Below are 12860 nucleotides of genomic sequence, written 5' to 3'. Positions count from 1 at the left end.
GCCGAGGTGGGCAGATCACCTGAGGTCAGGAGTTTGAGACCAGCCTGGCCAACATGGCAAAACCCCGTCTCTACTAAAAATACAAAAAATTAGCGGGGTGTGGCAGCACACGCCTGTAATCCCAGCTACCCAGGAGGCTGAGGCAAGAGAATTGCTTGAACCCAGGAGGGGGAGGTTGCGTCGAGCCAAGACTGTGCCACTGCACTCCAGCCTGGGCAACAGAGTGAGACTCTGTCTTAAAAAAAAAAAATTCTGGGTTGGGTGATTAAAATATACTATTCTACTGGGAATTTCAAGGTATAGAATTAAAACTTATCTTTTTTTTAATTAGTTTTGTTTTTAAAAACACTTGAACCAATTTTAAGTTAATTAGGATATATTTTCTGTTACCTTCAGCTGTCAGTATAAAATATGTATTTGTAAGAATGTAGTTCTTTTAGGCTTTATTCACCAAAAATGACAGCAGCATTAAACTTGTAGTTATTATTTAAAGTGGGACTATTGTCATAAATTCCATTCAGATTAACTTTATATCTGGACTAGTATTTAGATTGAATGTTGAATATGAGGCCTATACAATGTTTAGTATCATTGGTATATTGAGCTATATTAAAAAATTACAGTCCCAATTCTGCATTAAGTTTGTGTGGTTGGTGCATGGAGATACATGTGATGTGCCATCTAAGAACCTACAGAGGAGGGAATATTTTTCATCTAAAGATTTGAGGAATGCTAAAATCACTAATCAGTGTGCTCTAAGAATAATATTAGGGAGACAGTTCTGATATGATCAGAATTTAATGAGTAGTTTCCACAGATAACCTGAAAAAAAAAAAAAAAAGGTGGGCACGGTGGCTCATCCCTGTAATCCCAACACTTTGGGAGGCTGAGGCGAGAGGATTGCTTGAGCCCAGGAGTTCGAGAACAGCCTGGGCAACATAGGTAGATCCCGTCTCTACAAAAAATAAAATAAAAAATTAGCTGGGTATGGTGGCACACACCTATGATCCCAGGTACTTGGAAGGCTGAAGCGGGAGGATCACTTGAGCTTGGGAGGTCAAGGCTGCAGTGAGCCATGGTCATGCAACTGTACTCTAGCCTAGGCAACAGAGCAAGACCTTGTCTTAAAAAAAAAAAAAAAAAAAAAAAAGAATTTAGTGAGTTTTAGTGAGTGGAAATGTTACTCATTTTATTGTATCCTCTTTTAGACGAAGTCTATGAACAGGAGGATGGTGGTCAGCTCAGAAGATAGCAAAGGGAAACCTAAAGCATGCGGAGTTGGGCAGCTGGTGTGTTGGGAGAGAAGTTCGTGATTTACTGTTTCCGGAAGCAGACATGTTCTTCTCTGTAGAGGGATTTGTGTAGTCTGATGTCATTAAATATTTGAGTGAGTCGTATAATTGTTTTTCTGTGGTTTGTCCCTTGTTTACCCTAGCACCTTTTTTTTTTTCTTGTTTGTTTGTTTTTTTTTTCCCCAAGATGGACTCTGGCTCTATCGCCCAGACTGGAGTGCAGTGGTACAATCTCGGCTCACTGCAACCTCCGCCTCTTGAGTTCAAGCAGTTCTGCCTCAGCCTCTCAAGTAGCTGGGATTACAGGCACGCACCACCATGCTCAGCTAATTTTTGTATTTTTAGTTGAGGCAGAGTTTCACCATGTTGGCCAGGCTGGCTTCAAACTCCTGATCATCTACCTCAGCCTCCCAAAGTGCTGGGATTACAGGTGTGAGCCACCGTGCCCAGCCTTCTTCTTCTTCTTTTTTTTTTTTTTTTTTTTGAGGCAGGGTCTCACACTACCACCCAGGCTGGAGTGCAGTGGATGATCACTGCTCCCTGTAGCCTCAACCTCTGGGGCTCCGGTGACCTTTCCACCTCAGCCTCCTGAGTAACTGGAACTACAGGCACACATGTTGGCTAATTTTTTTTTTTTTTTTTGAGACGGAGTCTGGCTCTGTTGCCCAGGTTGGAGTGCAGTGGCCGGATCTCAGCTCACTGCAAGCCCCGCCTCCCGGGTTCACGCCATTCTCCTGCCTCAGCCTCCCGAGGAGCTGGGACTACAGGCGCCCCCCACCTCGCCCGGCTAATTTTTTTTGTATTTTAGTAGAGACGGGGTTTCACCGTGTTAGCCAGGATGGTCTCGATCTCCTGAACTCGTGATCCGCCCGTCTCGGCCTCCCAAAGTGCTGGGATTACAGGCTTGAGCCACCGCGCCCGGCCTGGCTAATTTTTATATTTTTTTGTAGAGACCATGCTTCACCATGTTGCCCAGGCTGGTCTCGTGCTGCTGGGCTCAAGTGATCCTCCCACCTCGACCTCTGAAAGTGCTGGAACTACAGGTGTGAGCCACCGTGCCCAGGCCTCTAGCTGAGGGAGAAAATGTACTCATCTGCTGATGAGAGCATTGTAGTCTGGTAGACATCTGCATTTCTTGTTATGAACAAATAAATTGACCCAAAATTAAATAAATGGAAACAACACCTGTGGGCCTACGTATATTTTTTTGTTTTGTTTTGTTTAGAGACATGGTCTTCCTCTGTTGTTCAGGCTGGAGTGCAGTGATGTGATCATAGCTCACTGTATGTAACTTCTAACTTCTGGGCTCAAGTGATCCTCCTGCTTCAGCCCCACAAAGTGCTGGGACTACTGGCGTGAGTCTCTACACCCAGTCCACATGTGTATGTTTATGTTTCTGCAAGCTTCGTTAGAGTAAGTTGGTCCTGTGAGAAAGATTTGCTTATAGTCTGTTTCATCTGATGAAGTTTCTTTGTGGCTACTCCACTAGTGTGGTGGTATTTTGCATTGCTCTGAGCCTTAACATTTGAAAACTGCAACAGTTTAGGCCATTTAACTTGTGTGACCTCACTGGTAAAATTAGAATGTTGAACAAATGATCTTATAGTCCTCCCAGGTCTAAATCTTTATGGATTCATAACCTGAGCATTACGTGCTCAGTTGTAGCAGACCTACAGGTAAGAGAAGGAAGCTTGGAGAGTATGGAAATATCACTGATATTACCCATATGACTAAAGTTGCACTTTTTTCTTTCTTTCTTTTTTTTTTTTTTTTTGAGACGGAGTCTCATTCTGTTGCTCAGGCTGTAGTGCACTGGCATGATCTTTGCTCACTGCAGCCTTGATCTCCTGGGCTCAAGCGATCCTCCCACCTCAGCCTCCAGAGTGCTGGGAATATAGACGCACACCATCATGGCCTGCTAATTTTTTTATTTTTTGTAGCGACATGGTTTTGCCATGTTTCCCAGGCTGGTCTCGAACTCCTGAGCTCAGGCAGTCCTCCCACTTTGGCCTCCCAAAGTACTGGGATTACAGGCGTATGCCACTGCACCTGACCTAAAGTTGCACATCTTAACTAACCTTGTTTTGTTTGGCTCCACTGTACTGACCAGGTATCATTTAGGTATTGCTGCTAGGCTAAAGCTTCTTAAGGCAAGGCCAATGTCTGCTGAGTACAGAATGGTGTCTGTCACAGAGAAAAGGCATTAAGTACTTATTGAGTGAAGTATTAGAGCATACCTGGGACAATGTATTTGGGACATAGCTAAACATGGTTTGATTATTAATGACTTTTAAAAATATTCTTTATTATGGAAAATTTTAAACAGGTAGGAGTAGACAGGATTATATAATAAACTCTCATTTACCTATCACCCTGATTCAGTAACCATGATCATTCTTGTTTCATCTTTATCTCTTTCCACTCTTCTCTTCTATTATTTTCATGTAAATCACAAACTTTATATCATTTAATCTGTAATTATTCCAATATGTATCTCAAAAATAAGGACTTTAAAAAGTCATGGCCATACCATTGTCACACATTAAAGAATGACTTGGTTTTGATAAATACTAAGTTAACTTCACTTCAGAATATGTGTACTAAAGATTCCCAGTAAACCTGTTATGTGTAGTTTCCAGGCAGTTAAACTTAGAAATAAATCAATAGGACTAGCTTTATTGTTTTTCTGTTTCATATTTAGGCTATCAATATGACGGCTGAGGAAACAGTGAATGTAAAAGAGGTTGAAATCATTAAGCTAATTTTGGACTTCCTGAATTCAAAGAAGCTTCACATTAGTATGCTGGCCCTGGAGAAGGAAAGTGGAGTCATAAATGGCCTGTTTTCAGATGATATGCTTTTCCTGAGGTATGATTTCATTATACTGTGAAGTTTGTAGCTCCTTCAAAGAGATGTTAAGTATTAATAAGGTAATATATTTAATACAGACAGAACTTTATAATCATGAAAAGGCTATGTAAGTGTAATTTAAAAAAATATTTAAAAAATAGAACATTTACAAAATAGGCCGGGCATGGTGTCTCATGCCTGTAATCCCAGCACTTTGGGAGGCTGAGGCAGGCGGATCATTTGAGGTCAGGAGTTTGAGACCAGCCTGGCCAACATGGTGAAATCCCACCTGTACTACAAATGTAAAAATTAACTGGGCGTGGTGGCACATGCCTGTAATTCCAGCTACTCAGGAGGCTGTAGTCCCATCTACTTGGGAGGCTGAAGCAGGAGAATCGCTTGAACCGGGGAGGTGGAGGTTGCAGTGAGCTGAGGTGGCACTGCTGCACTCCAGCCTGGGCAGCAGAGTGAGACTCCATCTCAAAAATACAAAAATATAAAAAAGAACATTTACAAAATAATGCTTTCTGTAGAATGTTTTCAGTAGTAAGACCCAGAGGTCTGTTAAAAAGAACAAGAGTCACAACTCCATTGTGGTTGTGGTATCATAATAAAAGATATTTGACTGAGAAAATCAGAGACTTTGAAAAGGTAAGAAAATGTTTCTGAAATACCATTTTTTGGCCATAGAAATAAAATGTGTTCATTGTAGAAAATATAGAAAGATAAATGAAAGAAAAATTACCCCACCACGCAGACATAGTATTGTTCTTATTCCTTGCTGTTTTCATTCTTAGAGTGTAATTACTGTGCATCTTTTTTTTGCATCTATTAAAAATTACAATTCTGTTGTGTTTGTAATTTAGAATCGTGCCTTATCTATTAACATCACAAGGTTTCTCTGTGTGATTACAAATTCATATTTAAAAAATCTTCAGGCCGGACATGGTGACTCATGCCTGTAATCCTAGCCATTTGGGAGTCTGCAGATCACCCGAGGTCAGGAGTTTGAGACCAGACTGGCCAACGTAGTGAAACCCCGTCTCTACTAAAAATACAAAAATTAGCCGCATGTGGTGGTGCATGCCTCTAGTCCCAGATACTCGGGAGGCTGAGGCAGGAAAATCACTTGAGCCCGAGAGGTGGAGGTTTCAGTGAGCCATGATGGTGCCACTGTACTCTAGCATGGGTGACAGAGCGAGACTAAATAAATAAATAAATTATAAATAAATAATAAATTTAAAAAGTCCAGGCATGGTGGCTCATGCCTGTAATCCCAACACTTCGGGAGGCCGAGGTGGGTATTTTACCTAAGTAAGGTCAGGAGTTCGAGACCATCCTGGCTAACACAGTGAAACCCCGTGTCTACTAAAAATACAAAAAATTAGCTGGGCGTGGTGGCGGGCACCTGTAGTCCCAGCTACTCTGGAGGCTGAGGCAGGAGAATGGCGTGAACCTGGGAGGCGGAGCTTGCAGTGGGCTGAGATCACACCACTGCACTCCAGCCTGGGCGACAGAGCGAGACTCCATCTCAAAAAAAAAAAACCAAAAAAAAAAAAACAAAAAAAAAAAAAAACCAAACTAAAATTAGCTGGGCATGGTGGTGCATGCCTGTAATTCCAGCTACAAATAAAAATTTCCAGTTTACTTAATTTCCTAAATGGTTCCCCTAATTTTACACAATTGTTCCCAATTTATCTTAAATAATTGCTCTACAGAACATCTTTTATACATGAGTTTTTTTTTTTTTTTTTGAGATAGAGTCTTGCTTTGTCACCCAGGCTGGGGTGCTGTGGTGTGATCTCAGCTCACTGCAACCTCCACCTCCTGGGTTCAAGTGATTCTCTTGCCTTAGCCTCCCAAGTACCTGGGACAACAGGTGCACACCACCACGTCTGGCTAATTTTTGTATTTTCAGTAGAGGCAAGATTTCACCATGTTGGCAAGGCTGGTCTTGAACTCCTGACCTCAAATGATCTGCCTGTCTTGGTCTCCCAAAGTGCTGGGATTACAGACGTGAGCCAATGCATCTGGCCGAGACTTTTTCTATATATTGGATTATTTCCTTAGGACAAGATTCTTAGAGGTGGAATTGCAAGGCAAAGTGAAGTAACATGTTTGCCAAAATGGAAAGCTAAATATATTCTAGTTTGAATTGGATAGAAACAGAAAATCCCAAATTTGCAGGCAGAAATGTATTCTATTTTTATGAGATACCAAATATCCTTGACAAGAAGTACAGATTTTTGGACATGTGGCATTTTGTGATTTGGAAAGCCTTAAGAAATGAAGTGTTCCTCCCAGGAGGCGGAGGTTTCAGTGAGCTGAGATCGTACCATTGCACTCCAGCCTGGGCAACAAGAAGGAAACTCCATCTCAAAAAAAAAAAAATGAAGTATTCCTAACTTAAGGAACCATTCAACAACAGCAACAACAACAACAAAGCTTTATTATATTAGGGGAGTCTATTTAAACTTGTTGCACTTCCCTATATTTTGTGTTATGAATATCATCCAACCCCAGAGAGCTTAGTTTTTAGTGTAGTATTTTTTTAAGCACTGTCTTTCAAGCATTAATACTCCTAGAATTTAACAGTGGCTGCTCTCAAGTACCCTCCTGCTTGATTTATGATGAAATTTTACTGGTCTTAGGTGAAATGCAAATAATAATAAAATAGTAGGTTTTTCATTAAACTAAATATGTTTGGCTGGGCGTAGTGGCTCACACCTGTAATCCCAGCACTTTGGGAGGCTGAGGTGGGCAGATCACGAGGTCAGGAGATTGAGACCATCCTGGCTAAAATGGTGAAACTCCGTCTCTACTAAAAATACAAGAAATTAGCTGGGCGTGGTGGCAGGTGCCTGTAGTCCCAGCTACTCGGGAGGCTGAGGCAGGAGAATGGCATGAACCTGGGAGGTGGAGCTTGCAGTGAGCCGAGATCGTGCCACTGCACTCCAGCCTGGGCAACAGAGCAAGACTCTGTCTCAAAAAAAAACAAAAAAAACTAAATATGTTCATCTTAAAGGGCTGGCCTTTGAAATTACATCCTTTCTTTTTGAATATTGAAATTCACCTTTATAAAATGATTATGAGATGCTGTGATTGCTTTATTTTTATTTTAAAAATTTCCTTTTTTTTTTTTGAGATGTAGTCTCACTCTGTCGCCTAGGTTGGAGTACAGTGGTGGGATCTTGGCTCACTGCAAGCTCCACCTCCCGGGCTCACGCCATTCTCCTACCTCAGCCTTCCGAGTAGCTGGGACTACAGGCGCCTGCTATCATGCCTGGCTAATTTTTTGTATTTTTAGTAGAGACGGAGTTTCACCATGTTAGCCAGGATGGTCTCAATCTCCTGACCTCACGATCCGCCCACCTCAGCCTCCCAAAGTGCTGGGATTACAGGCGTGAGCCACCATGCCCGGCCTAAAAAATTTCTTTATTTTAAACTTTTTTTAATAGAGATGGGCTATTACTATATTGCTGCCTTGGCTGGTCTTGAACTCCTGACCTCAAGTGATCCTCCCATCTTAGCCTCCCAAAGTGCTGGGATTTACAAACGTGAGACACTGTGCCCATCCTGCTTTTATTAATATTTCTTCTTTGCAGAATATTGTTAATCCTGTGTAGGTCTTCCTGCCCATCCTTCCCATTTAAAATTTCTCTGTTCTAAAACGTTCAAAAATAGGGAAATTGCCATTGTAAAAGAAAAGAAATAAGAATGCCTTGTAACTTTTGGATATTCCCATAGACCATTTAAAGTAGGATGAAACTTGTTCTTATTCCTTGCTGTTTTCATTCTCAGTGTAAACGTTATTGTTAGATTTCTCAAAGCTGTAGATTTCACATAGAATTCACAATGTAGAGCAGAGTTTCTCAGCCTTGGCACTGCTAGCATCTGGGCCGGATAATTCTTTGTTGTGGAGGGTTGTCCTTTGTTGTAGGATATTTAACAGCATCCCCAACTAGATCCCAGTAGCTCCACCCACTAGATCCCAGTAGTATCCCCAGTTGTGACTACCAAAAATGTCTTTAGATGTTGCCAAATGTCCTGACGGTGTGCAAAATCACCCCCAGTTGAGATGGGTTTTCACCATGTTGCCTCAGCCTCCTAACATGTTGGGATTACAGGTGTGAGCCACCACGCCCGCCTTTTTTTTTTTTGGAGATGGAGTCTCACTCTGTCACCCAGGCTGGACTGCAGTGGTGCTACTTTGGCTGTCTGCAACTTCTGCCTCCTGGGTTCCATCGATTCTCTCTGCCTGAGCTTCCCAAGTAAGCTGGGATTACAGGCACCTGTAGTTTTTGTATTTTTAGTGGAGATGGGGTTTCGCCATGTTGGCCAGTCTGGTCTTGAACTCCTGACCTCAGGTGACCCGCCCGCCTTGGCCTCCCAAAGTGCTGGGATTACAGACATGAGCCACCATGCCTGGCCCACTCCCAGCTTTTAAAATTCTTTTTCCTTTTTTTTTGAAACAGGGTCTTGCTATGTCACCTAGGCTGCCAGGCTGGAGTGGAGTGGCATGACCATGGTCGCTGCAGCCATGACCTTCTTGACTCAAGCGATCATCCCACCTCAGCCTTCTGAATAGCTGGGGCTACAGGCATGTACCACCATGCCCAGCTAATTTTAAATTTTTTGTAGAGATGGGGTTTTGCATATTGGCCAGGCTAGTCTTGAACTGCTGGGCTCAAGTGATCACTTGTTCTTTCTTTTTTTGTGTGTTTTTTTGAGATAGTGTCTCACTCTGTTGCCCAGGCTGGAGTGCAGTGGCACAATCTCAGCTCACTGCAGCCTTGACAATGTGGGCTTAAGTGATCCTCCCACCTCAGCCTCCTGAGTCGCTGGGACCACAGGCGTGCACCACTATGTCTGGCTAATTTTTGTATTTTTTGTAGAGACGGGGTTTCACCATGTTTCCCAGGCTGGTTTCGAACTCCTTAGCTCAAGTGAATTGCTTACCTTAGCTTCCTCAAGTGCTGGGACCACAGACATGAGCTACTGCGCCCAGCCACTTGTTCTTAAAATAATGTATAATAGCTTTAAAACTGTAAGATGAATGTGGAAATATAGGAACTTTTAGACTTAGTCCAGTTTTTTTTTTTTTTTGGAGACAAGAGTCTTGCTTTTGTTGCCCAGGCTGACGTGAAGTGGTGCGATCTTGGCTCACTGCAACCTCCGCCGCCCAGGTTCAAGCTTTTCCTGCCTCAGCCTCCTGAGTAGCTGGGATTACAGGCGCCCGCCACCATGGCCAGCTAATTTTTGTACTTTTAGTAGAGGACAGGGTTTCACCATGTTGTCCAGGGTGGTCTCAAACTCCTGACCTCAGGTGATCTGCCCGCCTTGGCCTCCCAAAGTGCTGGGATTACAGGCGTGAGCCACCACGCCCAGCGTGTCCAATGTTTTTACGTAGGTCAAAAACCACATATACGTTAGTATGAGTGGTTGTAGATTCACACATTCTTCTCATATAGTATATGTCGTTACAAGTAAGTTATGAAAAATTTAGGCCAGGCGAGGTGACTCATGCCTGTAATCCCAGCACTTTGAGAGGCAAAGGTGGGTGGATCACCTGAGGTCAGGAGCTTGAGACCAGCCTGGCCAACATGGTGAAACCCTGTGTCTACTAAAAACACAAAAAAATTAGTGGGGCATAGTGGTGTGAGCCCATAGTCCCAGCTCCTCGGGTGGCTGAGGCAGGAGAATTGCTTGAACACAGGAGACGGAGGTTGTAGTGAGCTGAGATCGTGCCATTGCACTCCAGCCTGGGCAACAGAGCGACACTCTGTCTCCAAAAAAAAAAAGTTATGAAACATTTGTTTGAGGAATCAAATAAAATGTTAATCTCATTATGTGCTTTATGAAGTTTGAATGCTGTTTTGTCACCTGTTCTGCTTTTAATTAGTATAACCTGAATTTGGTGACATACTGGTTTTTTTTTTTTTTTTTTTAATTCAGGCAGCTAATTCTTGATGGTCAATGGGACGAAGTTCTTCAGTTCATTCAGCCTCTAGAATGTATGGAAAAATTTGACAAAAAAAGGTAAGATTTTATCTAAAGTTTTTATTGTCTCATCATTTTGGTAGAAGCTTAGCAAAACAATGAACAAAAATTTTTATTTTTATTTTTCTTTCTCCACTGGCTTTGAGCAGAGAGTAAACAAACTGATCTCTCTCTGTCATCCAGGCTGGAGTGTGGTGGCATGATCACAGCTCACTGCAGCCTTGGTCTCCTGGGCTCAAGCAATCCTCCCACCTCAGCCTCTCAAGTAGCTGGGACTACAGGCATGTGCCATCAGCCTAGCTAATTTTTGTAGTTTTTCAGAGTTGGGGTTTCACCATGTTGCCCCAGCTTCCCCTGTGTTCTTTTGGATTATTTTAAGTTGATTTAATGTTCACTGACCTTTTCTTCTGCTATTAGCAATCTGATGATAAATTGTGAATTTTTAAAGACAGGTTCTTGTTCTGCCACCAGGCTGATGTGCAGTGGCATGTGTGTGGCACTGCAGTTTCAAATTCCACAGTGAATTTTTCACTTAGAATATTATGCTTTTCATTTTCAAATTTGTATAATTTTTTGGTAAGATTTTTCCATCTGTTCGTTCATTATGATTACATTTTTCTTTAGGTCCTTCAACATACCGAGAGTAGCTGCTTGTTTGCTTGTTTGGTAATTTGGACTTGTGCTTATATCAGGCTCAGTCTCTAATGATTGCCTTTTCTCTTAACTGGGAGTCACTTTTTGTTTTTTTTTTAACTATATCTAATTATTTTGTAAATGTAATCTGCACATTGTAGCTTCACTCTTGAGACTCTGAATTCTGTTCTCTTCCTACATAAAAAGTTTGATTTTTATACAGGCAATTATTTAACTTAGGTAGCTTCAAAATGCAAACTCTTTCTCCCCTCTTACGGATACCAGCCAAAATCTCTGCTCAGTTCTTTGGCCTTTCATCTGTTTTCTCCAGACTCCTTGGAGTCTCCCTTGCATCTTTACAGTTTAGGGGATAGCCAGGGATTGGGGTACCTAAGTTTATACAGTAGATTTTGGTATGTTTCCTACTGTGACTCCCTCTTTTTTTGGATCTTCCACTCATTTTTCAGCTGCTCTGGCAGTACCAAACTTTTTTTTTGAGACAAGGTCTCATTCTGTTGCCCAGACTGGAGTGCAGTGGTATGAACACAACTCACTCTAGCCTTGACTTCCTGGGCTCAAGTGATTTGCCTGCTTCAGACTCCTGTGTGGCTGGGACCACAGGCATGTGTCACCCCGCTAGGCTAATTTTTAGATTTTTTATAGAGACCAGGTCTCACTTTGTTGCCCAGGCTGGTCTTGAACTTCTGGGCTGAAACAATCCTCCTGCCTTGGCCTCTCAAAGCACTAAGATTACAAGTATGAGCCATTTTGCTCAGTCAGTACCAGACTCTTCAAGCCACAGCATTCTGTTTGAGTTCTAGCTCACACTGTGTGAACTGAGTGCCCTCAACTGGAAAGCCTTATGCCCTTGAATCTGACCTCTGAAATTTCGGTGTTTTTATTTTTATTTTTTTCTTTGAGATGGAGTCTCACTCTGTTGCCCAGACTAGAATGCAGTGGCACGATCTTGGCTCACTGCAACCTTCGCTTCCCAGGTTCAAGCGATTCTCCTGCCTCAGCCTCCCGAGTAGCTGGGACCACAGGTGTGCACCACTATACCCAGCTAATTTTTGTATTTTTAGAGATGGGGTTTCACTGTGTTGGCCAGGCTGGTCTCGAACTCCTGACCTCGTGATCCACTCACCTTGGCCTCCCAAAGTGCTGGGATTACAGGCTTGAGCCAACACACCTGGCAAATTTCTCTTTTTTTAAGGGTTGACTTCCCTCTAATTGTGCCAGCTTTTCAAATGCATTCAAAATAGTCATTTTTTGAGGCCAGGCATGGTGACTCACGCCTGTAATCCCAGCACTTTGGAAGGCCAAGGCAGGCAGATCACCTGAGGTCAGGAGTTGGAGACCAACCTGGCCAAGATGGCAAAATCCTGTCTCTACTAAAAATACGAAAAAAAATTGACTGGGTGTGGTGGCACATGGTTGTAATCCTGGCTACTTGGGAGGCTGAGGCAGGAGAATTGCTTGAACCTGGAAGGCAGAGATTGCAGTGAGCCGAGACTGTGCCACTGCACTCCAGCCTGGGCGACAGAGCAGGACTGTGTCTCAATCAGTCAATCCATAAACAAATAAAATAGTCATTTTTTGTATTTTATGTAGGATTTATTGTTGTTATATGCAGAAAGTTAGCCAGATACAAGTTACTCCATCATTATCAGAAGTTGAACCTCTTGTTGTTTTTTGATTTGCTGTTCAGACCATGCTGCTTGATATTTCTTTGCATTTGTACATTCTTCACTTATCTGGAATATTAATCCCTTCCCCATCTCCTGCCTTTACCTGGTACAATTCTGATTGTCTTCTGAGAGTCAGTTATTATGTCTTTTTTTTTTTTTTTTTAACTTTCCACCCCTTTTGTACAATTGGTTTTATACTTGAGACCTTGCTGAATTCTGTGAATATTTCATATAATTTATTAGGTGACCCTCTTTTTTAAGGCAGGGGTTTTGTTTTATTAGACACAATTTGCTACTACAATAGTGGCTGAAAGAATGACTGAAGGTTCATTATTTTTTTCTTTCCAGACTTAGAAATACTTTTTCTATAAATTGCTTTGGGCAATAAAGCTTTTGA

At 42.3% G+C, this 12860-nt stretch overlaps 1 protein-coding gene across 4 annotated transcripts in view; it reads left to right on the top strand.

Moving 5' to 3' along the window:
* Positions 1 to 12860, top strand: part of WDR47 (WD repeat domain 47) — a 72494-nt gene that overhangs the window by 15026 nt on the left and 44608 nt on the right. For all 4 annotated transcript variants that reach the window (XM_025398536.1, XM_025398566.1, XM_025398547.1 and 1 more), the window contains exons 2-3: positions 3994 to 4160; positions 10098 to 10181. In XM_025398536.1, coding sequence (XP_025254321.1) covers positions 4003 to 4160; positions 10098 to 10181 — 242 coding nt within the window. In that variant the 5' untranslated portion in view covers positions 3994 to 4002. The remainder of the gene's footprint in view (positions 1 to 3993; positions 4161 to 10097; positions 10182 to 12860) is intronic.

This window comes from Theropithecus gelada, chromosome 1, assembly GCF_003255815.1.
Source record: "Theropithecus gelada isolate Dixy chromosome 1, Tgel_1.0, whole genome shotgun sequence".
NCBI lineage: Eukaryota > Metazoa > Chordata > Mammalia > Primates > Cercopithecidae > Theropithecus > Theropithecus gelada.
Note: the sequence above shows the minus strand (reverse complement) of the source record. Positions and strands in the feature narration are given on the sequence as shown.